Raw genomic sequence first — 20,523 nt, forward strand, 5'->3', positions numbered from 1 at the left:
ACTCCCTCCTCATGACCACATTTCCTACCAGCCTCCTCCTTCTCTTCAATACTCATGAGAAAAGTGGACGAATTTGGATCCAGATCCCTCCCTTCCACTCTTGTAGTGGGGTTTTGGTTTGTCTCAGTCTCTTGCAAACATCTTTTTCTTATGCCCCTCTCCCACTGGCTTTGAGCCTGTCCCAAATCCCAGGAGGGATCTGAACTTGGATAAAGATCTGGATCCAGAATCACAGCTCAGGTCAGGATTTTTCCTGGTGTCACTTCAGGTATCCCATCTCCAGGCTGTGTCTGGAATTGCTTCTACAAAAGAGCAAAAGTCTGCAAGAGGTCATAAGTTAATACTGATTCCCAGCTGAACCATGAGAAGCCCTCCATGAGCAGAGATGGGATTTAGACTCAGCCTTCAATAACCTCCAGTAGCAAGATCTCCAAACTGGAGGTGGCCAAACTGCTGGAGTGGATGTGGCTTTTTGTTTCATGGATTTTTCAGAGGAAAAAACCCAACAAAATTGATTGTGAAAGTCCTTCTCCTCCCCTGGAATAGACCTGCTTATGGAAGGATGAGGACATGCTAGGGAGCAGCACAGAGCTCCTAATGGAGGATTTAATTATTTATCAATAAATGGGGATGCTGAAAAACCGAGCCAGGTAATTCCTAATCAATACTAGACTCTGATTCATCAGTGTGGGCTCAGGAGAGACGTGGACTGGATCTCTCCCAGTCATAGGAAATTATGTGACAGAGAGTTTACAGAAAGGAAGAAAATAATCCCAGGCTGTTCTGATTCCAAACTGAACCCATTATCGGGAAAAGGCCATTTGTGTCCGGGGGAAACCTTGGCTGCACATCATCCCAGCTGAAAACCAGAGACAGTGCATCGCTGCTCGGCTGGGAATCTTTCCGAGGGGTTTTCCAGGAGCGGTTTTTCCAAAGCCTGCGTCCCGGCAAAAGCATCCGGCTCCCCCACTGCGAGGTGCAGTGCGGAATTTTACCATCAGGTGGCAAAATAGCGATGGGGAATGGGGGAAGCACCTGCCGGAGGGTGTCACACTCACGGGGGTGGGCACAGGGGTGGCCTTGGGGCCAAAAGGAGCTTTGGTGTAAGAAAGGTTTGATCTTAAGAAGATTTTCTTGGCTCGGGTGAGGTTTGTAGGTGTTGGGATGTGCCCGGTGGGAGATGCTGTGTTCCTGGGGCTGAGTGGGAGCCACGGGGGTGTGAAGGATTCGGGTCATGAGCTGCTGCTGATTCATGTTTTAGGGTGGGTCTGAAGGACCCCAGGGTGGGTTTTGAGGATTTCAGCCCAGCCATGCCCAGTGTTAATAACACCAAAGTTGTGGGTTTGATCCCTGTATGGATCATTCACTTAAGAATTGGACTCAACGATCCTCGTGGGTCCCTTCCAACTCAAAATATTCTGTGACTGATTCTGTGTCTCAACAACCTGACAGCACCGTGTCCCAGAGTGTCTGTGGTCCCACAACATCCTCTGGGAACTGACACGAGCAGGGCAATCTGCTTCCTTCTTTTGTCTGAGAAAAGCTGTGACTTCCCTTTACAAAAACAACCCAGAGAAGCCCATATAAGGCACCACACACAGTGAAAAGCAACAAACCAAACCAAACCCAAAGCCAAGCGGCTGCCTGAGATAACTGGTCTCAAAGGCCAGCTCTGACACCGGCTGACAGGTGATTTTTATGCTGTTTTGCTGCCACTTGTCATAAGGAAATTGTTTTCTCCTCCAGTGAAACTCACGCCCACTGGTTTCCGCCACGAGGGCGGTGATAACGGGGATCCCGGGCGGAAGCATCGGCCGCTCTCCTACCTGAATGGCTGCTAAAAATAGGAATTATCTCAGCCAGCCACCGGCTTGGGCATAAAAAGGCACCTCCCAGGAGAGCCTGAGAAGAACCCTTAGCGCCCGTGGCCGAGGAGCTTGTCTTGACCTATGTCCAAACAGGCAGAAATACTGATGGAAAGGTAAAAACCAAACCGGCAAATCATGAACAGTGTGGCCAATGCACTCGAATCATCGAAGTAGGATGGGGGTTGTGGCTTTACTGTGATTAAATTTAGTGGTATGATTTGTTATTGGGTGGCTGGTGGGGTTTGGTGTTGGCTCGGATGAAGGAAACTTGTCTTCCTGATCCCCAGAACCGGCCAGGGTGGGGTGGGTGGGTGTGCTGGGCATTGTGATGACGTTCACTGAGTCTGAGGGGAGGCTGATGCCCAACTCCAGGGTGGTTTTACAGCCCAGTGTACCAGGTTTTTGTGCTTGCTCCCTCTGTGCTGTTCAGTGGTGGAGAAAGTCTGTTTTGGGTCTGGTTCTTTGAAGGGTGAAATTGGTTTCAAAGATAAAACCAACACAAGGCACGGTCACGGCTTCCTGGTTTTCCAATAGCAACATTCCTGTTTAATTTTGCTTGCAAATACAGAGAAAAAGGGCGATGGGAAAGGCAGGGAGTGGGTGGTCCAAGCTCTGTTCACAGCCCTGTGCTGGTGGGAGCTCAGAGGGACTGTGTCACTGAGCAGATCTGCAAGAGCCCATATTTCCCTTGACCTCTCCAGCCTTGTTGAGGGAGGATTTTTTTTTTAGCAGCCAATACTTTAAGGGGAAATACTCAAAAATCTTGGTTGTGTCATTCACTGTGTGCTCCTGGGGTGTCATTTTTCATCATAATGTGGGAACACATTGCAATGGGATGATAGGAGGGTGTCTGGGTGACAACCTTACTGGGTGAAACCCCCTGGCTGGTGACCAAGTTCTCCCCTGAGACATGCCCAGCCCATCTCCCTCTCCCTGTGGTTACAGTTCCTTTATCAGTGGTGTCTATAGTCCATCATAAAACCCTGCGTGGGCTGCCTGCACCAGGAGCAGCCAGATAACAACTGTAAAACTGGCTGATCAGTAACCAGGAACATTAACAGTCTCAGGCACCCCTGGGTGCCAGAATGGGGGAGGGATTTCCATCATGCCCAACCCAACTGTGCAGTCACTTGGGGAAAGCAAAAGCACCAGGCTGAAAATGTTGTTTTTCTGCACAGCAATGAGAGGGCTCCGGCTGAGGAGGTGCCTCGGTGGGATGTCAGCAGGCAGCCATCAGGCAAGATCCTCTCCCTGGACAGGCAAGGGGCCAAGAAAGTGCTGGAGATTTATGTCAGGCGCTCGCTGAGCTGCCGTGAAAACCCACCAGGGGCCAAACAAACCCTGCAGGAGAAAACTGGAGGGCGAGGGAGGCAAACGGACGGGCTGCAACGGTCAGAAAGCGACTTCTGCACATACTCAGGTGCCAAATCCAGCCCCAAGAAGAACCAGGAGGAGGGACTCAAAGTGCTGGACCTGGAAGAGGCTCTGGATGACGACAGCAAAGCTCCCCAGGAGGTCCCTAAAGAGGGGCCAAAGCCCAAGAGGAAAAGCACAAAAAACTCTTCCCAAGGCAAAACCCAACATTCGGGTTCAAAACCAACCTGGTTGAAAAGTTTCTTAAATTTCTTCTTCAAGAGGAGCCCTGAGGACCAGAAGGAAAACGCAGGGCAAAAAGCAAAGGAGAAAGATGCCAAAGCTTCTCAGGGCTCCAAACCAGAAGGAGCCAAAAAACACAGAGTAGACTCAAGCACATCCCCAGTGCCAGGCAGAGCCCCGAAGAGGAAAACCAGCATCAAGAAGGTTTTCTCCTTGAAGAAGCACGGGGAGGAGGAGCGGGGAGAGACGGGATCCGGGGCGAGGACCAAGCGACCCGGCTGCCTTCCCCTGAGGCACGTCCTGGCACCGGCCACGCCAGGTGGGACCCTCACCCACCCCACCCCGACCCACCCCTTCATCCAGCGGGACCTCCCTGGGCTTCTTTTGGGAAAACAGTCATGTTTAGTGCTGGTTTCTAATGAGGTGTCACCCTCCCGGGGCTTTCTGGGGTTTTGGGATGGGCTTTGGAGACTCCAATCCCAACCTGCTGCCCCAGGAAAGGGTTGATCTGCCCGTGCTTTGAGCACACGTCACCCCAAGCCTGATGTTGGCAGTAACCACCCAAGCACAAGTTTTCACCCCTCTGGTAACCAGAGGTCACAGTGGTTTAGTTTAAACCTGTGTTTGAGACCTGAGATTAAATCCTAAACCACTCTGAGGCCAATGTTAAGGTGTTTGAGATTTGCCATGGGGGTGGGTGTGGGCAGCTGGTGCAGCAGAGCCCGTGGGACACCCAATTTCACCCCTTCCAGTGCCAAAACATTGGTGAGGGGATTTACAAGGAGCTTTGGCAGATTTGGGGCAAGTCACAGCTGCTCAGCTGTGGCTCAGAAAGCGCAGCCACATCCTCCAGCACAGGAATGCACTAATCCAGGGTGGGCACCAGCACATCCAGTCCCTGCTGCAGCTGCTTTTCACTTTCAATCAATCGCCAACAAAAATAATCCTCACTTCTGAATGTGTGTTTCTCTTCCAGCAGAGGTGGAGCAGCCCGATGGCTACTACACAGAGGTCTCAGAAGAGATTGGGCTGATCGTGCAGGGCAGTGAGAGCCAGGGGAGAAGAGAAAATGGATTTGGGGAGCCCCCACAGCCACCTGGCACCGATGGGGTTGGTGAGTGTTGCCTTTGCTGGCACTTACAGAAAACATATGCACACAAGACTTGTCCCCACACAGAGCCTGCCCGGCACCCAACCCCTGCTGCAGTCCTGGTCTGGGGAATACAAAGGCTTTGGTGGAGGTTTTCAGCATCAGGTCTTGACTGGGGGAGAGAGAAATTCGTAGAATGGTTTGGGTTGGAAAGGACTTTAAAGATCATCTCACCCTCGCCCCCTTCCATGGGCAGGGACAACTTCCAACTAGACCACACAAAGGGCAAAATTCAAAGGCAGGAGCGTGGTTTTGCTGGGTGAGGGTAACAAGGCACTTGCCAACAGGCTGAAATGGTTTCTGGAGGGATGGAGATGGATGAATGTTGCTCAGGGAATTTTTTCTGGGGACTAAACAGAACATGTGGGTGTGGGAGGCTTGGAGAAAGGGCTGGAGATAATGTGGGATGTCTGTCTGCAGATGAACCCATCAGGAGAATCGTGGCCCTGCTCCGGAGCGCGGGAGATGAGCTGGACAGGCAGGTGAGAGGAGAGCTGAGGGAGTTTGGGCCGAGCTCTGCACTGCTGTGAAATGCAGCAACAGCATCAATCCCCTGGCGCAGGGGATCAGTAAAATCAAGGAAATGGCAACTCCCAGTTCCCCGCCTGGGCGTGGTGGTGGCTGCCTGTGTGTCCTCCCTCAGCGTGGGGTGAGGGCATCAGCACAGGGCTGACACGTGGGATCCCTCACTCCTGATGTTGTTCACCTGCCTCCCCCCCAGATGCGGGAGGACGCGCGGCTGCAGCTGTTCTTCAGGGACATGTCCTACAGCTCCTTCAAGGACCTGGCCGACGCCTACGTCCGCCGGGAAATGACGGCCAGCAGGGCTGATGCCAACCCCCAGGAGATCCAGTTTGCCTTCACGGTCCACCTCACAGCCACGCTGGCTGGAATCTGCAGCCAGGCAGTGAACAGGATCATGGGCTTCGGCACACGGTACCTGGAGGATTCGTTTGCGCCCTACGGCAAAATTCTCCAGGTGAGGAGGAGGATGAGCCCGGGGCTGAGCTTCCAGAAGCGAGTCAGGGCAAGTGCCCAGAGAAGCTGTGGTTGTCCCATCCCTGGAAGTGTTCAAGGCCAGGTTGGACGGGGTTTGGAGCAACCTGGACTGGTGGAAGGTGTCCCTGCCCGTGGCAGGGAGTGGAACTGGATGAGCTTTAAGGTCTCTTCTCAACCCAGACATTCTGGGATTCCATGATTCTGGAGCCCCTCTGCTCTGGAGCCAGACTGGGAGAGCTGGGGGTGTTCAGCCTGGAGAAGGGAAGTCTCCAGGGAGACCTTATGGCACCTTCCAGTGCTGAAAGGGGCTCCAGGAGAGCTGGAGAGGGACTTGGGACAAAGGTCTGGAGTGACAGGACAAGGGGGAATGGCTTCCCACTGCCAGAGGGCAGGGTTAGGTGGGATATTGGGAAGGAATCCTTCCCTGTGAGGGTGGTGAGGGCCTGGCACAGGTTGCCCAGAGAAGCTGTGGCTGCCCCATCCCTGGAAGTGCCCAGGCTGGACAGGGTTAGGAGCAACCTGGTCTAGTGGAAGGTGTCCCTGCCCATGACAGGGAGTGGAACAAGGAGAGCTTTAAGGTCCCTTCCAACCCAAAGCATTCCACGATTCCACGATTCTATGAACGTTTCTTCTGTCTCAGCAGAACAGAGAAAAGCTCAGGACAGACCACTGTGACAGCCCAGACTGACATCAGCTGCTGTGAAGGGCCTGTGGTGCCTGGGAACCCAAGGATGAAGATTTACTGGTGGGAGGACAATCCCTGATGGTGACCTGGATGTGGGGTGAACTTCTGAGCCCTGGATTTAAAATCCTCGAAGGAAAACCTGAGCAACAGCCAGAGCAGTGTGAAATGCTAAAAACCCTCCTGGCTGGGGGCAGAGAGACTGTAAATCAAACAAAGCCCAGACTTCACCCTGTATTTGCATTTTAGCTCCCACCAAGTGCATGTGTTGAGCCTCAGGGGTTGTTGGTGTTTGTGTATGTGTATTTATTTACCTGCTTTTCTATATGTATCTGTGAATGTACAACATAATTTTTGTAGTTTCTGCTGTCAGCCAAGCATCCAGTTTGGAAAAACCCATAAAACTCAAATGAATTGGTCCCTAAATGCCAGCCAGGCTTATCTTCTGGGTGTTGTGTGAGGCTTTTATAGATGGAATAACGTTTGCTTTGCTCCAGCTGCTGTGGCTGCTCCTTTCCAGACAGATGCCAAGAGGCACAAGGGACTCAGACAGCGGATACACAGTGCTGTCCTGCCAATTTTACGATTTGTAGTCATTCCCTTTCCAGCAGAAGGAGATTTACTGCCCAAAGCAGCTTGGGTTAACACCAAGAACTGGGTAAAGCTCGTTCCTGAGCGGTGCAGGAGCTGTCACTCCCTCAAGGACTGAGGGGATTTGCAGCTGCCAGGGTCTCACCTACAAGCTCTAAGAAGATGTGAAATGTCAAAGGGATTTAAACCCTAATCACTGGGAATGTTTCCAGCTAATCTTTGCCCAGACCCCTAAGCAGGGCCATGGATTAAAAGGCAGCTTGGGGCGGGGGGGGAGTGTTGCCAGGGCTCGGTGTGGTGGCACCAGCAGGAGCATCTCCCTTGCAAGGTTGGACCCAGCCTGGAGTGAAGGAGATGATGTTTTGGGGTTTTGGATGTGCAAGAGGTGGGATGATCTAGTAGGCTGAAGGTGATGGTGGCAGCAAACAAATATGTGTGTCTGGGTCAGGGCCATGTGTGGGGTGACAGTCCCTTGTGGGCCTTTGGTGCCAGCTGAGTCTGTCCAGCACCTCCTCTCCTGGATTCTCAGTCCATTTAAAACCCTAAGTAACAGAAAATAGGGAAGCAGAGCCCTTGCAGGATGGGAGCAGCCCTTCCCCACCCTGATCCACATCCCTGTTTGTGAAGCCTTTAAGGGCACATCTGACAGACCCAGAGAGTTCAGTCACCGGCTGCTCGAGGCCCCAGGGAGGGGGGATACTTTGTAGGGGCTCTGTGTAATTTAGCCTGGGGTAATTAGGACTGTGGAAAACATCAAATCCCACTCCTGGATCCTGCCAACAACAAGTGCAGCATCAGCACCGTGTTTCCTTTTGGCCAGGAACCAAACTGGGAGACTTTTACTGCAAGAGAGACCGAAGCTGCTTTGGCTGTTTGTAGCTGTCCTGATGTCCCTGTTCCCTGCTGGGAGCCTGGGGGACTGTGCTGGGCTGTGACCAGGGCAGGCTGAGCTGAAGATGGGGAGGTGGTGGGGACCCATCTGGAGGATCATGCAATGCCTCTACTTGTTTTGCATCTGAGCTCATGCAATGCCAGGGGTGGGAGCAGAAAAGGGTTCTGTTTCCTCGCTGAATTCCCAGAGGATTTCATCTTCCATCAGCACGTGGGACACACCCACCAGGTGAAACACCAGTGAGGCAAACAGCTCATCTCTCCCATTCCCTTCTCCTGTGCTTCTCCCAATACCACAGCTGAACCAAATACTCTCGTTCTGTGGTCACTGCACTGTTTCCAACCCATCAGGGCAGCAGTGCCTGGAAAATGAGGAGCAAAATGTGCCCATCTCCTTGCACAAGGGGCTCCTGCCTTCAAATAGCCCAACCCAAAGCAGGGATGCTGCTCCAGCCCAGCACAGTGGGATGAGGTCTGAAGTGGCCACAGCTGCTGTTTAGTATAACACCTCATGTCCCTTTTTGTGAGTGACTCTGGTATCTTGGGCTAATCTCTTAGTTATAAAATTGAGAACCTGATTGCCTGTGGCCACTGAAGATATTAAGAAGATTTTAAAGAAGGGCAAGTTATAAGTCCCAGGGGTTTGAGCAGTTTCCAGCTCTTGGCATTACCTTCATCCTTCCCTAAACACCCCGTGGTGGCTTCCAACAGCAAAGACAATCCTCTCGCACGAAAATCCCTGGGATCACAGACACCAGCCATCTGGGCACTGATCCTGCCCAGGAAAGAAGCAGCCCCGTGCCCTGCACAGCCCCCAGCCCACCTGGTGCTCAGTGTGAGCCAGGGACCTTCTCCCCAAACCCACCTGCTGCCAGGATCCTGTGTCTCTGAAGTCGTCAGGCCCTCCTAATCCTGCTTTGCCAGGTGGGGAGGGCAGCTTAGAAAATCAGCCTGCCACTTAATGAGCCAATTAATGCAAAATTTGCTGTCACTAAGAGGATGATGACAAGGCTTCTTCTCACGGGACCCTGGAGCTGAGCCAGGGGGGATGATGTCTCCTGGAATGCTGTCCCAAGGCCTCAGTGTTTGCAGCAGGGGAGGATTTGGCAACTCCCAGACCCCTTAAGAAACCCCCCACGACTCACTGCAGGACAGAGGACCGTGTTCCTGCAGGTCCCATGGGATCATTTACACCTTTCCCAAATCTTGGCAGTCAGGGCTGGGCATAACCAAGGCAGTGCAAGTGCTGAGTGGAGCAGAAGCATCCTGCACCTCTCCATGCAGAGCCTGGTGCATTCCCTGGGGGCCTGACACACACCACAGGCACAGCTCACCCCCAGGGAACACAGGAACAATTCCTTCCAGTGTGCAAACACTCCTGCATTTCCCATGCCCTGGAGTGTTTGGACCAGTTGCAGCAAGAGAGGATATTTTTGTCCTTCTTGGACTTGCCAGTACTGGAATAAAGTCCTTAAAATGAGGGGATTTTTGCTTTCCCCAGGGTTACAGGAGCCAGTGGCTTGAATCACACAGATCAAAGCTCAGATATCACCAGGAGGCTGGTGGAAAGGCTGGAATGTGTGGGAGACTCACCCAAGGAGGGGATGATGTGAAACATCAAACACTGGAAAGACAAGAAATGAGAAGCTCCAGTAAGGCTGTGATCTGAAAGCCCTGATTCAAGCAATTGTTCACCTCCAGGATAACTCAGATAATTATTCAACATGTCTTGGAGCTGAGAACTTGCTGCTGTGTGTCCTGACATCCAGGCAGCACCAGAGACCTGCCCTGGCTGTGCTGCCACATTTACCTGGGGTTCTGGCAATGTCCACCAGTGACACTTCAACCCAGGGACAGTTGGCACATCTCTGCTCCCAGGACACAGCTCTTGTCGTGGGGACACAGCAATGGCTGGAGAGGGCAAGTTAAAATGTATAAAAATTGGGGGTGAAACTGCACTGCAAAGGTTGTATCAGGATGCTGGGACCATCCTCTGTTTCCCTGTATTGTCCTGGCCAGGCTGGTGCATGACATGGGGAAGGAGAGCTTGTTCCTTCAGCCTGTCATCACCCACATGGCAGTGTTGTATAGACAAATCCTTCATTTCAACATATGTAGTATTCACTCTCAGTGTTCAGGCCGTATGGATTTGGACAACATAAACACACAGTATTTACCAATATTTATTAAACACATCTGTTGAAAATGGCATTTTTTATTCTGTATGTTGGCAGCAGCATTGGAGCATTAAGGGTGAAAAGACACAAGGAATCTATTAGATTTCTCCATGTTTTTTTTTAACTATCCCCAGGAAATGCAGACAGCCCAAATGCACTTTGATTTTGGTTCTGTAATCACAGATTTGGGGAATGTGGTGCTGCTGCAGGACCTCGTTGGGAGGGGGAGGGAAAAACAAACCCAGCTCTTTGGTTTTTCTCACCCCCCAAATGATATCAAGAGTCAGGCAAGGAAAAACCCTTCCAATGGGGAGCAAATGTAAGGAATATTTCCAAACCTAACCCAGCCCTGCATCCACCCCTTGTGTAACACCCTCTGGCTTTAAGTGTCTTATACAAGCCTTTACTCACTCAGTACTGAGCTGTGCCTAAGCCAGGATTAAGGGAGAATCCTATTTAGGAAAACACCCTTTGATGAAGAAAGCACAAAGCAAAGAGGAATTTTTGCACGGATGTTTCCAATTGTGACGGGCACAGGAACATCAGAACTATCTCTGGGAGAGCTCCTGGGGCACTGCAGACCCCTTGGAAAGAGAGGGGAGCCTTGACTCAGCCCTGAGCATCAGCCTGGCTGTGGTTGAGGATTATAAGAGCTGTTTTGATCTGGGGAAAATTTCTGTTTTTAGCACAGGCAGCAATTAAAATAGCTCAGGAATCTCAACGCCTCGGGGAGCTGTCATAAAAGGAGGCAGAAAATCCATCTTCTGGACTCCTCTGCACCAGAGATGAGCCTGGAGGGAGCAGAGCAGAAGAGAGCCTGAGTTTCACCTGGTGAAAAAGGACAGCCCGAGACACCGAGCCGGACCCAGCGCTGGGATCCCGGGATGGCTGTGGAGAATCTCCGGGCTCCGAGCACCCCTTTCTCGCTCTCCTTTTCGGGCAGTGGTTTCCTGGCCCTCTACCAGGTTGGGGTGGTGCAGTCCCTCCTGGAACTGGCTCCTGAGCTCCTCAAATCTGCGTGCAAGGTCTATGGATCATCGGCGGGGTCCCTGATCGCCGCCGCCGTCGTGTGCGGGATCGGCCTGGGTAAGGAAACTGTCACCTCCATTTCCTTTTTGTGGAGATTTTTATTTCAAAAATGATGCCTCGAAGTGCTGGTGGGGATACACTTTTCTAATTCTTTTTTAATGGTCCTAATGAGCCCTTTAATTAGTTGTTTTCATTAACCACAGGTTGTGTGTTAGGCCTTAAATCGCTTTTAGCCAGCACAGAGCAAAAAGTTGTCATAAGCAACTTTTGTGAGAACACAGCTTGGGAAAAAAGGGCTGAAACTGTAAGTTCTAAAGTTAACCTTGATAGGCTTCAGTGAACAAAGCCTGTGAGAGAAAGATGTGTTGTTGAAACTGGACATCTGGAAACAAGGACCTTCTGCAGAAACCAGCAGATAACAAAGAAGTCTAACAAAGGCTCAATGTTTGTGTCAGAAAGTCCCCACTAAAGATGCCAAAAAGACTAAAAGTATAAACTAATTAGCACAAGCAATGAGACATTAATAACTAATAGTGGGTAGAATACTAATTAATGAAAAGGAATGATGTAATTTAGAACCAATGAACATTAATTTCTTTAAATTTGTGAAAAAATGACGTGTTGGTGTCTGGGTGGAGGCAGGATTTTTGTTGGCCACATGCACACCCAGAGCTGCAAATGAAGTGAGGCCTTGTCTTCTAACACCAGAAAGGCAGTGGTTCTAACACCCAAAATGCAGAGTAAGAGGGTTCTGTCATTCCCAAGGATTTCAGGGGTGTTTGGCAGCAGGGATGCAATGCTGGTGTAACTCCTATCGCCCATGAGGCACTAAAGAAATCCGAGGTGTTGTCACTTTTGGCAGCCAAGCTGGAGCAATTTTGGGTTGTGTAAGGGGAAACAGCCGGTTGTGACAGTCTGAGTGTTCACTGTCAGATGGGGGGGAGATGCTTGTGTGGGGAAATCTGGATGTGCCTGTATTCCATTGGCTCATTTTCCTGCTCCTGCTGAAGGAGCCGAACTTCCCTTCTGCTACGAGGTCTGAGGAGTGCTGAGATGTGTCCCAAAGAAAGTCTGCATGGCTGCAGACTTGGCATCTCCATGGGATATGCCCATGTAAAGCCCCTTTGTCCCTATGGATCAGGTCCCTTGGGTTCCTTAGCAACAAAGGGACATGGGTGGCGTTCACAGGTATCCACAGAGGTGACAGCCCTGTTTGCATGTCACCTTGGGTCATCCCACCCAACCTTCCCAGAACAAGGGAACAGGTGGTGCAATTCCCATTTCCAGACAATGGAGCATCTTTCCCTGTGGTAAAAGCTCAAGGGCTCATCAGTGGGATGTGCCTGATGGAACAGCAGTGTATATGTATATATATATATATGCATATATATTTAGAAAGAACAGAAAGAAACATTTCTACCCATATGGGGTGAACTCCTCCACAAATCAGCAAGGGCCCCAAAATTTCCTCTCTGATTCCTTGTGCTGGTGTAATGGATGGAGCTGGGGATGTCCAGCAGGGTAAATAAATTTAGGAACTGCTCTTGCTGGGGATGCCAGTCCTGAAACAGGGCTCTGCTTCCATGGGGGTTAAAGGCACCCTCCACTTAGAGGGGTTGAGATGATCTTGTGCTCAAAATACCTTCCCCAGGGGAAGAAAAGACATTTTGGGTAGTGATGACGCTGGTTGGGTTTCTAATGAGGAAAATGAAAGTGGCACAAACTCTGTTAAATTCGCATTGGGGCAAAAAGAGGGTGAAAGGTGTGTTTGGTGTCCCTGGGGTGGCTGCAGTCAGGTCCCTGTCCCCTGCCCTGACCTGGGCTGGGTGAGGAGGTCTGAGCTCCCTGAGACAGTCTGTCCTCTGCCACCCCACAGGTCATCTCCTGGGGACATGCCTGGTCACCAAGCTGCTGTAGGCAGGGACAGACATGGCATTGCTGCCAGGGTCATCCCTTGAGTGCCCCGAACCAAAGACCCCAAGCTGGGATCGTCTCTCACCTCCTACCCAGCAGCCTGTAGGCAGTTTTTCCACATTTTCCTCATTCCCAGGATACAGAGCAGCCAGACAGTGCCCTGTGGGTGCACCACCACCCTGGGGTGTCTCTGGCTCTTTTGGGATCCCCGAGGACCCCATGTGACCCTGACAAACACTAATCATCACCACATGGCCTCAACATCCGCTCAAACACACATAACCCCTCTTAATACCTGTGTGGCTCCAGGTGCCTTCGGGACACTCCATCTAATCCGTCTGTCTGTCCAAGCAACCTCATGAGACAGCATGGAAACCTCTGTCCCTACAGAGCTGTGGTGCTGAGGCTTCGTGCCGGTGCAGGGCCCCAGGGAGCTCCCCTGGATGCAAGGATGGCTGTTTTGGAGCTACATGAGCTTTTTGCTGAAGGAGTTTAACCCCCAACGTGGTATATTCCCCCAGGGGAGCTCCCCATGTCAGCAAACAGACCAAACTCCCTCCCTGGGATCAGGAGTTTGCTGCACTCCTCTTCCTCCCCATCACTGCACAGCCTTTAAAACCCAGAGTGTCCTGAGCCATTGGCCAGGGCCCTGGGGCTCTGCTCCTTTAATCCAGCTCCTGGGATGTGCAGACACTTGTAGTGGTTATTAACACCATCTCTCAGGTGGCTGGGGGAGCTCAGGTGAGCGGGGAGTCCCAGGACACTTGGCTTGCAGGAAAGCCCTAAACAGAGTAGGTGCCCCTCATCCTCATCCTTGAGCCATCCCATCTCCCCCAGGTAGCAGGAAAACTGGAGGTGGAAGGCAGGAACGTGTTGTGCAGGTCACATTGGCACCTATGACTCTGTCTGCAGAGTTCTTTGGAGCCTTTCCCTAATCCCTCCCTTGAGCACCTGTCTCCGGTGCAGACGGGGATTTCACAGACGGGGTCACACTCAGCAACACGTTGTCTTTTGAGGACATCGTGGGGGTGATGTCCCCTTTTCTGCCCTGCCACAACATTCCCCAGCAGTGTCATCCTGGGGTCACACAGAAGGGCTGCAAGAGGCTTTATTTGTGAGGAGTGTTAGGAATAGGATGAAAAATATAACTGGTAGGGCAGCAGGGATATTGACTTTCTGTCTTTCCCCTGTCTCTGTTTCAGATGACCTAAAGGAATTCTTCTTTGCCCTGGCAGCAGAAGTCAGGAAAACCATCCTGGGCCCCCTCTCTCCCAAGTGCAGCTTGCTGGCCAATATCAAGGCTGTTCTGCAGCGAATGCTCCCAGAGGATTCCTACCAGTTGGCTTCAGGGAGGCTGCACATCTCACTCACACGGGTGGCAGACGGCCAGAATGTCATGGCCTCGGAGTTCAGCTCCAAAGAGGAGCTCATTCAGGTACAGAGTCATTCCTCTGATGCTGAGGAAGATCTCTGCCCACTGCTCGGGGTGGAGGAACCTAAACTGGTGTCTCAAACTGCACTGTTTTCTACCCTGAGTAATAAACATTATAATGCTTGCCAGATTTTCTACTGAGAGGATCAAGAAGCTCTGCCAGAGCTGTGGTCCCACCACAATGAGCTCCATGAGTCTTGGAGGGAGGGAGATGTGAGGTCCAGAGTCAGACAGGAACAAATCATGCTAAAAAAGCAGCAGGTTTCTTTCCAGCCTCATAAAGCTGATGTTGGTGCTCTAATTAGTACTGATGACTCTTTAAGAGCTCTGCTAGTGCTCAGCTCTCTGGAGAGGTCTCTCCTCAGCCAAATCCCATTGGCAGTGGCTTTCCTTGTTGCCTCAGCACTTTCCTGGGAGGCAAGAGCTGGACAAAGCTGCTGCCAGACAACAAGCAGCTGATTAAGCAGTAAATTACCTGGTTAATTATCTGGGGGAATTAATCCCGGGGCAAAGACTGTGAGGTCCTAAACTTGCTTGTCACAGGGTGACAGTAGAGGGTGGCAACTCCATGGAGATGTTGGAGTTCACCTCGTGGTGCCTCTTCTAGGCAACCCAGGAGCCCAGGGAGCTCATTCCCAGCTGAAGGGGTTGCTGGAAAATAGTTGCAAATGCCACAGCAGTGGCTTTATAATTGACAAATCCCAGCAGGATGAGGATGAGTTGTGAGGGTGTCTTGGTTTTGTCCAAAAACCTGCAAAGATAAACAGTGGCCCCAAAGCTTCACCTTGCCACTCTCACAGGGCAGTGTTGGACAGTGATATGTAGATTTACACCTATTAATTCTGGCAGAGCTTAATTAAATCAATTTTAATTACATTTAAATAAATTTAATTTTTAAAATTAATTAAAATCTGAAGGGCTTTGCTCTGCTCAAGAGAATTATTTCAACTTTAACGAAATGAGCTGTTTTGCCCTTCTTGAAGCTTTTCTTCTTGCCACAGTCCAAGTGGCACTGGCAGCCTGGCTCCAGACTTTGTCAAGGCTGAATTTTCAGGCACCCAGTCAACAGCTTTTGTCCAGGGGAACTTTGACAGGAACATTGACTTCTGCAATCCCTCTCGTCCCCCAGGCTCTCCTCTGCAGCTGCTTCCTTCCTATTTACTGTGGATTCATCCCTCCATCCTACCGAGGAGTGGTGAGTGATATTTCCAATAAAACTCCCGCTCCCAGCAGCGTGTTCTTGGGTTTGAAATTTATGTTCCCTTAAGCAGGGTGAACTGTGTATGTCCAGGCTTTTTCTTTAGCTAATGGAGGAGGATAAAACCTTTCAGCTTGTTCTCCATCCCATCCTAAGGTGATAGCTGGGTGGAATTGCCATCTGGAGAGGCCTCTCCTGCTTTGCCCACAGACAGAGCGTGGATGACTCAGTCTTGCCTTGCAGATCTCCAACGTGAGCTGAGAGGAATCCCACGCTCAGGAATTAGAGACACAATCCACTTATCCTGGGCAGGGTCTGCCTGCAGTGCAGGTGTCACTGAGATCAGGTGCAGACCTGCATGGCTGAGACACCGAGAGTCTGTGGAGGATCCTCCCCCAGCCCTGTGCATTTTCATACCCTGGGCTTGTCTGGGTGAAGGAGGAGCACGTCAGTGTTTTCCAGAGCTTTCAGGGATGGGGCAGCCACAGCTTCTCTGGGCAACCTGTGCCAGGGCCTCACCACCCTCACAGGGAACAGTTCCTTCCCAATGTCCCATCTAACCCCCCCCTCTGGCAGTGCAAAGCCATTCTCCTTGTCCTGTCACTCCAGACCTTGGCCAAAGTTCCCTCCAGCTCTCTTGGAGCCCCTCTAGGCACTGGAAGGGGCTCTGAGGTCTCCACCCCTGGAAGTGTCCAAGGCCAGACTGGACAGGGCTTGGAGCAACCTGGGCTAGTGGAAGGTGTCCCTGCCCATGGCAGGGGGTGGAATGGGATAAGCTTTGAGGTCCTTTCCAACTTAAACCATTCCCTGGGTCCATGATTGCTGTGTGAGGCCCCTCTGCACTGTCACTTCATGAACATTTAACTTGATCAGCTGCAACCTCAAACCCCACTGAGGTGGGTGGCAAATTCAGATTCCTTCTGGGACACAGCAAATGACATTTTCCTTGCCCAGCAAGCAATCCCCCAGGGGTTTACAGACAATTATTAAAGTGGGGGCCCTGCTGCTCGAGTTCAGCACTTGAAAGTTATACAACACCGTGTGTTTGGTGATGTTTGAATTGGCTCACAACTGCCAATTTTTTTTTTTTTTACAAACCTTTGTGAATTGAAATAATTATATTCCCATCTTAATAACTGCTGTGGATTACAGCACCTGGTTGAGGGGCTGGCTGGGTGCCACAGGCAGGGCAGCTGAAGGAGCTCGTAAAGCCTGGGATTAAGAGAAAGGGTGGGAAGAGATGCTGCTGAAAGAAGAGAGGATGTGCTGGGACTGGTTCATGGTGGGAGATTCTTCCCCTGGGCTCAGCGCTGGTGAGGCCACACCTCGAGTGCTGTGTCCAGTTCTGGGCCCTCAGCTCAGGAAGGACATTGAGGGGCTGGAGCAGGTCCAGAGAAGAGCAACGAGGCTGGGGAAGGGACTGGAGCACAAGTGCTGTGAGGAGAGGCTGAGGGAGCTGGGGCTGTTCAGCCTGGAGAAGAGGAGGCTCAGGGGAGACCTCCTCACTCTCTGCAACTCCCTGACAGGAGGGGGGAGCCGGGGGGGGGTTGGTCTCTTTTCCCAGGTAACTCTCAGCAAGACAAGAGGGCTCGGTCTTCAGCTGTGCCAGGGGAGGTTTAGGTTGGATATTAGGAAGAATTTCTTTGCAGAGAGGGTGCTCAGCCATTGGAATGGGCTGCCCAGGGAAGGGGTGGATTCTCCATCCCTGGAGGTTTTTAAAAAGAGACTGGATGTGGCACTGAGTGCCATGGTCTAGTAACCACAGTGTTAGTGGATCGAGGGTTGGACTTGATGATCTCGGAGGTCCCTTCCAACCCAGCTGATTCTATGATTCCATGATTCTATGTCACCCGTGGAGCTGCTGGTTCTCATCCTGGTGGCACTGCCACGACCCTCAAAGCAAACCCTCCCTCTGCTCCTGCCCTCAGCGCTACGTGGACGGGGGGTTCACCGGCCTGCAGCCCGTGTCCAGCCTGGAGGAGCCCGTGATCACCGTGTCCCCCTTCACTGGAGAGCTCGACATCTGCCCCCGGGACTGTCCTGCCATCTTCTTCTGCTTCCAGATCTTCAATGGCAGCGTCCAGATCTCCATAGAGAACCTCTGCAGGATCAGCTACGCTCTCTTCCCACCCAGCACCATGGTGAGCCCACCAGGGCTTCTCCCAGCTTTGTTTTGGTTAAAAGAAATCAATTCTGCTCCTGCCTTCCCAAGCTTTAGGGTTCAGCTGAATCTCCATCACTTATTAATCAGATTTCAAAGGTGGGGAGAGCACCAACTGTTATGGCAGGACATTATTTGGGGGGGGGCACTGCTGATGGGTGGGTAACCTGGGGTGGGGGTCCACAACCTGCAAAGGAACAGATGGAATGAGATGATCTTTAAGGTCCCTTCCAACCCAAACCATTCTCTGATTCCACGACCAGTGTTTCTGTGGTTGGAAACCAACCTGTGCTTGTTGCCTTCCCAAATGGACCATCCTGACCCTCCATGGTCAAACAGCTTTGGATAGATCCTGCACTGCCCTGCCTGGACTGGGGCTCTTCAGTGACCTCAAGTCTTTCTCCTTGCAGGTCTTGAACGACATTTTCTCCCAGGGGTACCAGGACACTGCCCTTTTCCTGTACAGGAACAGTAAGTGCCACCCCAAGTCCTGATGGGCAGATGTTTGACAGACACAAACATCACCCCTTTCTCTCCGTGTCCCACAGACGCCTTTGGATTCAACTACTTCGACGGCAATTTCCGCTTCGGCAGCACCTGTGGGAAAAACAACTCCACCCAACCCAAGGGGACACACCCTGGCCTCTGCAGGAGGGACTCTGAGAGCCTGACTCCTTACTTCCTGCCAGGTAGAGGATTTGGGGTGCTGAGCTCGGGTTTAGGGCTGCTGCAGCCCTCAAGAGGAGCAGTGTTATATTTAAGACATTATTGAGTTAGTTATTATAGTAAATATTTCTACATCTGCAGCAGCTGCTCACAAAGAGGCTTTGTAAGAGTGGCTCAAGCTGGACTTGGGCCTGGGCTTAAGCATCTACCTGAGCTGCAGCTGGACAAGAGGGATTCTTGCATTTATTTGATTATTTCTGTTACTGTTACTGATCTTTATTTCCTTCTGTGTTGTCATTCGTGGGCACAGGCTTGTGGAAGAAGGAGCAGATGAATGGACTGCAGGATCCCCTGGCCAGGATCCTGTTGCAGCCATACAGGCTTCCAGCTTTATTCAGGAAGGGGTAAGAACATCCTGAGAGAGGCATCAGAGAATGACACACAAACCAGGGGTCGTGGCTTCAGCAGTGGTGAGACAGCTGAAGGGACACATGAAGGGATTTAGTGTTCCCTGAAGGCAAACTCTCAGGGAGACTGGGTATGGCTGGTGGGAACACCACAGCATCACTTGGTTATGGAAAAGATTGTTACAGTGTGCATTTACCATTAACACCTTTTCCTGCCTTTGCCCATCATTAAACTCAGGCTGTTTATTTTATTTTTGCAGGGTGAAGAAGGTGTGGGGGTTGCTGGAAGGTGTCACCTCCCTGGTACAAGGATTCCATAAATTCCTCCAAACCTTGGTGCCTGGTTTGCCCAAGAGAGCTGTGGACAGGAGGTGAGAAGCTCAGAGGATGCAAACCCTCAGCAAAGGGAGAGGAGGGAAACCCTGGGGGACCTCACCCATGGGTCACTGATGCTGAGCGTGGCTAAAGTCTCCAAATCTGGAGTAGCCCACATTAAAAGTAGCTATTTTTTTCCTCCTATGATATTATTTTGATATCTCAAAGGAGCTACAAAACAGCTCAGTGCTGCTTCCCTATTGCAATATATTCGTGTTCCAGATATTTATCTGCTGGGCTTTGTCCTGGCACGACATCAGGAACGCTCACCAAGATCCTGAGACATGTTTTGGCACTAAACTCTCAAGGATTTGAGGCACTTAACTTGTCACACTGACAGCTTTTGAGTCATATCTCCCCAAAATCTGCTTGCAAGTTCCTTCCTGAGCAGCTGGAAGGAGACTCGCCCAGAACGATTCCACACAGCTACAAACTGCTCAGCTCTGAGAAAGCCCTTTGGGGTCACACACCCCTGGGGCTGCTCAACCCTCTTGGTCCATGGATCCCGACTCAGGTGTCCCTTTGTCCCCACAGGTAACTGTCCTGACTGGCCCTGGGGGTCTCTGATGCCACACGGCTCTGCTGCCTCGGGGAGGGATGGGTGAGACCAGAGCTCATCTCACACACCAGCACAGCTGCTGGGTTTCTCTGGAGTATTTTGGAGGGTGTTTTTTTTCACTTGTGAGCTGATCCTGCCTCCAGTGCTGCTGCCCCTGCTCAGGCCTGAGCTGCTCTAACAGCTGAGGCACAGCTCTGGTGCTGCTCCTGTGACCCAGCACGGGCTGCAGGAGCCACTGGGCAGCTTCACCTGCAGGCACCCACAGCCTGTTTCCCTCCCCTCTCTCCCTCCTCATCACCAGCAGCCTCCCATCCCTTCCTTTAATGCAGATTACAAGGCAGGAATTTGCCAGGAAAGGCCACATTTTAAGTGTTTTCCTCCCACTCAAAAACTTCCAGAGCAGTTTCATCAGAGCAAGGGAGAAGCCTTAGGGAGCATCACACTGGGCAGGAACCAATTTTTGTCCTGTTCTCTGCAGTTACTTTACCAATTATCTATCCTTGAGCTTCACACACCCCCGTAGCTCTGCTTCTCCTGCCTGTGGAGGTGGGAGAACATTTGGATCCCCCTCAAATTCACAGCTGTGGAGAAGAATGGAGAAACCTGAAGATTAACCTCCTCCTACTTCAGAGTCCTGCAGTCTGTGCATTCCCTGACATTTCACAAATAAATTAGTTCTTTTCAGGGAATTGTCTGTAATTTGCAGCCACCTACAGTGCAGGGCCCAGGCAAACACCCCCTGTGTCTCTGGTGTGTACAGAGAATTAACTGGCAGCTCTCTTAGTTATCCCAAATCCGTGCTGCACATCAGAGACTGATGGGTTGGCT

General features: G+C 51.4%; 2 protein-coding genes across 2 annotated transcripts; both read left to right on the forward strand.

Moving 5' to 3' along the window:
• Positions 1 to 1,915: 1,915 nt before the first annotated feature.
• LOC116798358 (apoptosis facilitator Bcl-2-like protein 14) lies at positions 1,916 to 6,660 on the forward strand. The gene is made up of 6 exons (XM_032710726.1): positions 1,916 to 1,981; positions 3,047 to 3,783; positions 4,441 to 4,578; positions 5,035 to 5,096; positions 5,336 to 5,593; positions 6,257 to 6,660. Exons 1-6 carry the CDS (start codon positions 1,950 to 1,952, stop codon positions 6,299 to 6,301), a joined length of 1,272 nt encoding a protein of 423 aa, XP_032566617.1. The 5' UTR covers positions 1,916 to 1,949; the 3' UTR covers positions 6,302 to 6,660.
• Positions 6,661 to 10,448: 3,788 nt separating this feature from the next.
• Positions 10,449 to 19,768, forward strand: PNPLA1 (patatin like phospholipase domain containing 1). Its single transcript, XM_032710627.1, has 9 exons — positions 10,449 to 11,040; positions 14,100 to 14,332; positions 15,459 to 15,524; positions 17,456 to 17,668; positions 18,099 to 18,159; positions 18,237 to 18,377; positions 18,665 to 18,758; positions 19,022 to 19,132; positions 19,671 to 19,768. The coding sequence occupies exons 1-9, from the start codon at positions 10,839 to 10,841 to the stop codon at positions 19,672 to 19,674; spliced, it is 1,125 nt and encodes a 374-aa protein (XP_032566518.1). The 5' UTR covers positions 10,449 to 10,838; the 3' UTR covers positions 19,675 to 19,768.
• Positions 19,769 to 20,523: the final 755 nt, after the last annotated feature.

Source organism: Chiroxiphia lanceolata, chromosome 25 (genome assembly GCF_009829145.1).
Source record: "Chiroxiphia lanceolata isolate bChiLan1 chromosome 25, bChiLan1.pri, whole genome shotgun sequence".
Lineage (NCBI taxonomy): Eukaryota > Metazoa > Chordata > Aves > Passeriformes > Pipridae > Chiroxiphia > Chiroxiphia lanceolata.

Coding starts and splice junctions, on each gene's coding strand:
- LOC116798358 (XM_032710726.1), top strand. CDS start 1,950: ATGTCCAAACAGGCAGAAATACTGATGGAAAG. Junction 1,982..3,046: donor GCAGAAATACTGATGGAAAG/GTAAAAACCAAA, acceptor TTTTCTGCACAG/CAATGAGAGGGCTCCGGCTG. Junction 5,594..6,256: donor CCTACGGCAAAATTCTCCAG/GTGAGGAGGAGG, acceptor CTGTCTCAGCAG/AACAGAGAAAAGCTCAGGAC.
- PNPLA1 (XM_032710627.1), top strand. CDS start 10,839: ATGGCTGTGGAGAATCTCCGGGCTCCGAGCACCCCTTTCTCGCTCTCC. Junction 17,669..18,098: donor TCTTCCCACCCAGCACCATG/GTGAGCCCACCA, acceptor TTCTCCTTGCAG/GTCTTGAACGACATTTTCTC. Junction 18,378..18,664: donor GACTCCTTACTTCCTGCCAG/GTAGAGGATTTG, acceptor TCGTGGGCACAG/GCTTGTGGAAGAAGGAGCAG.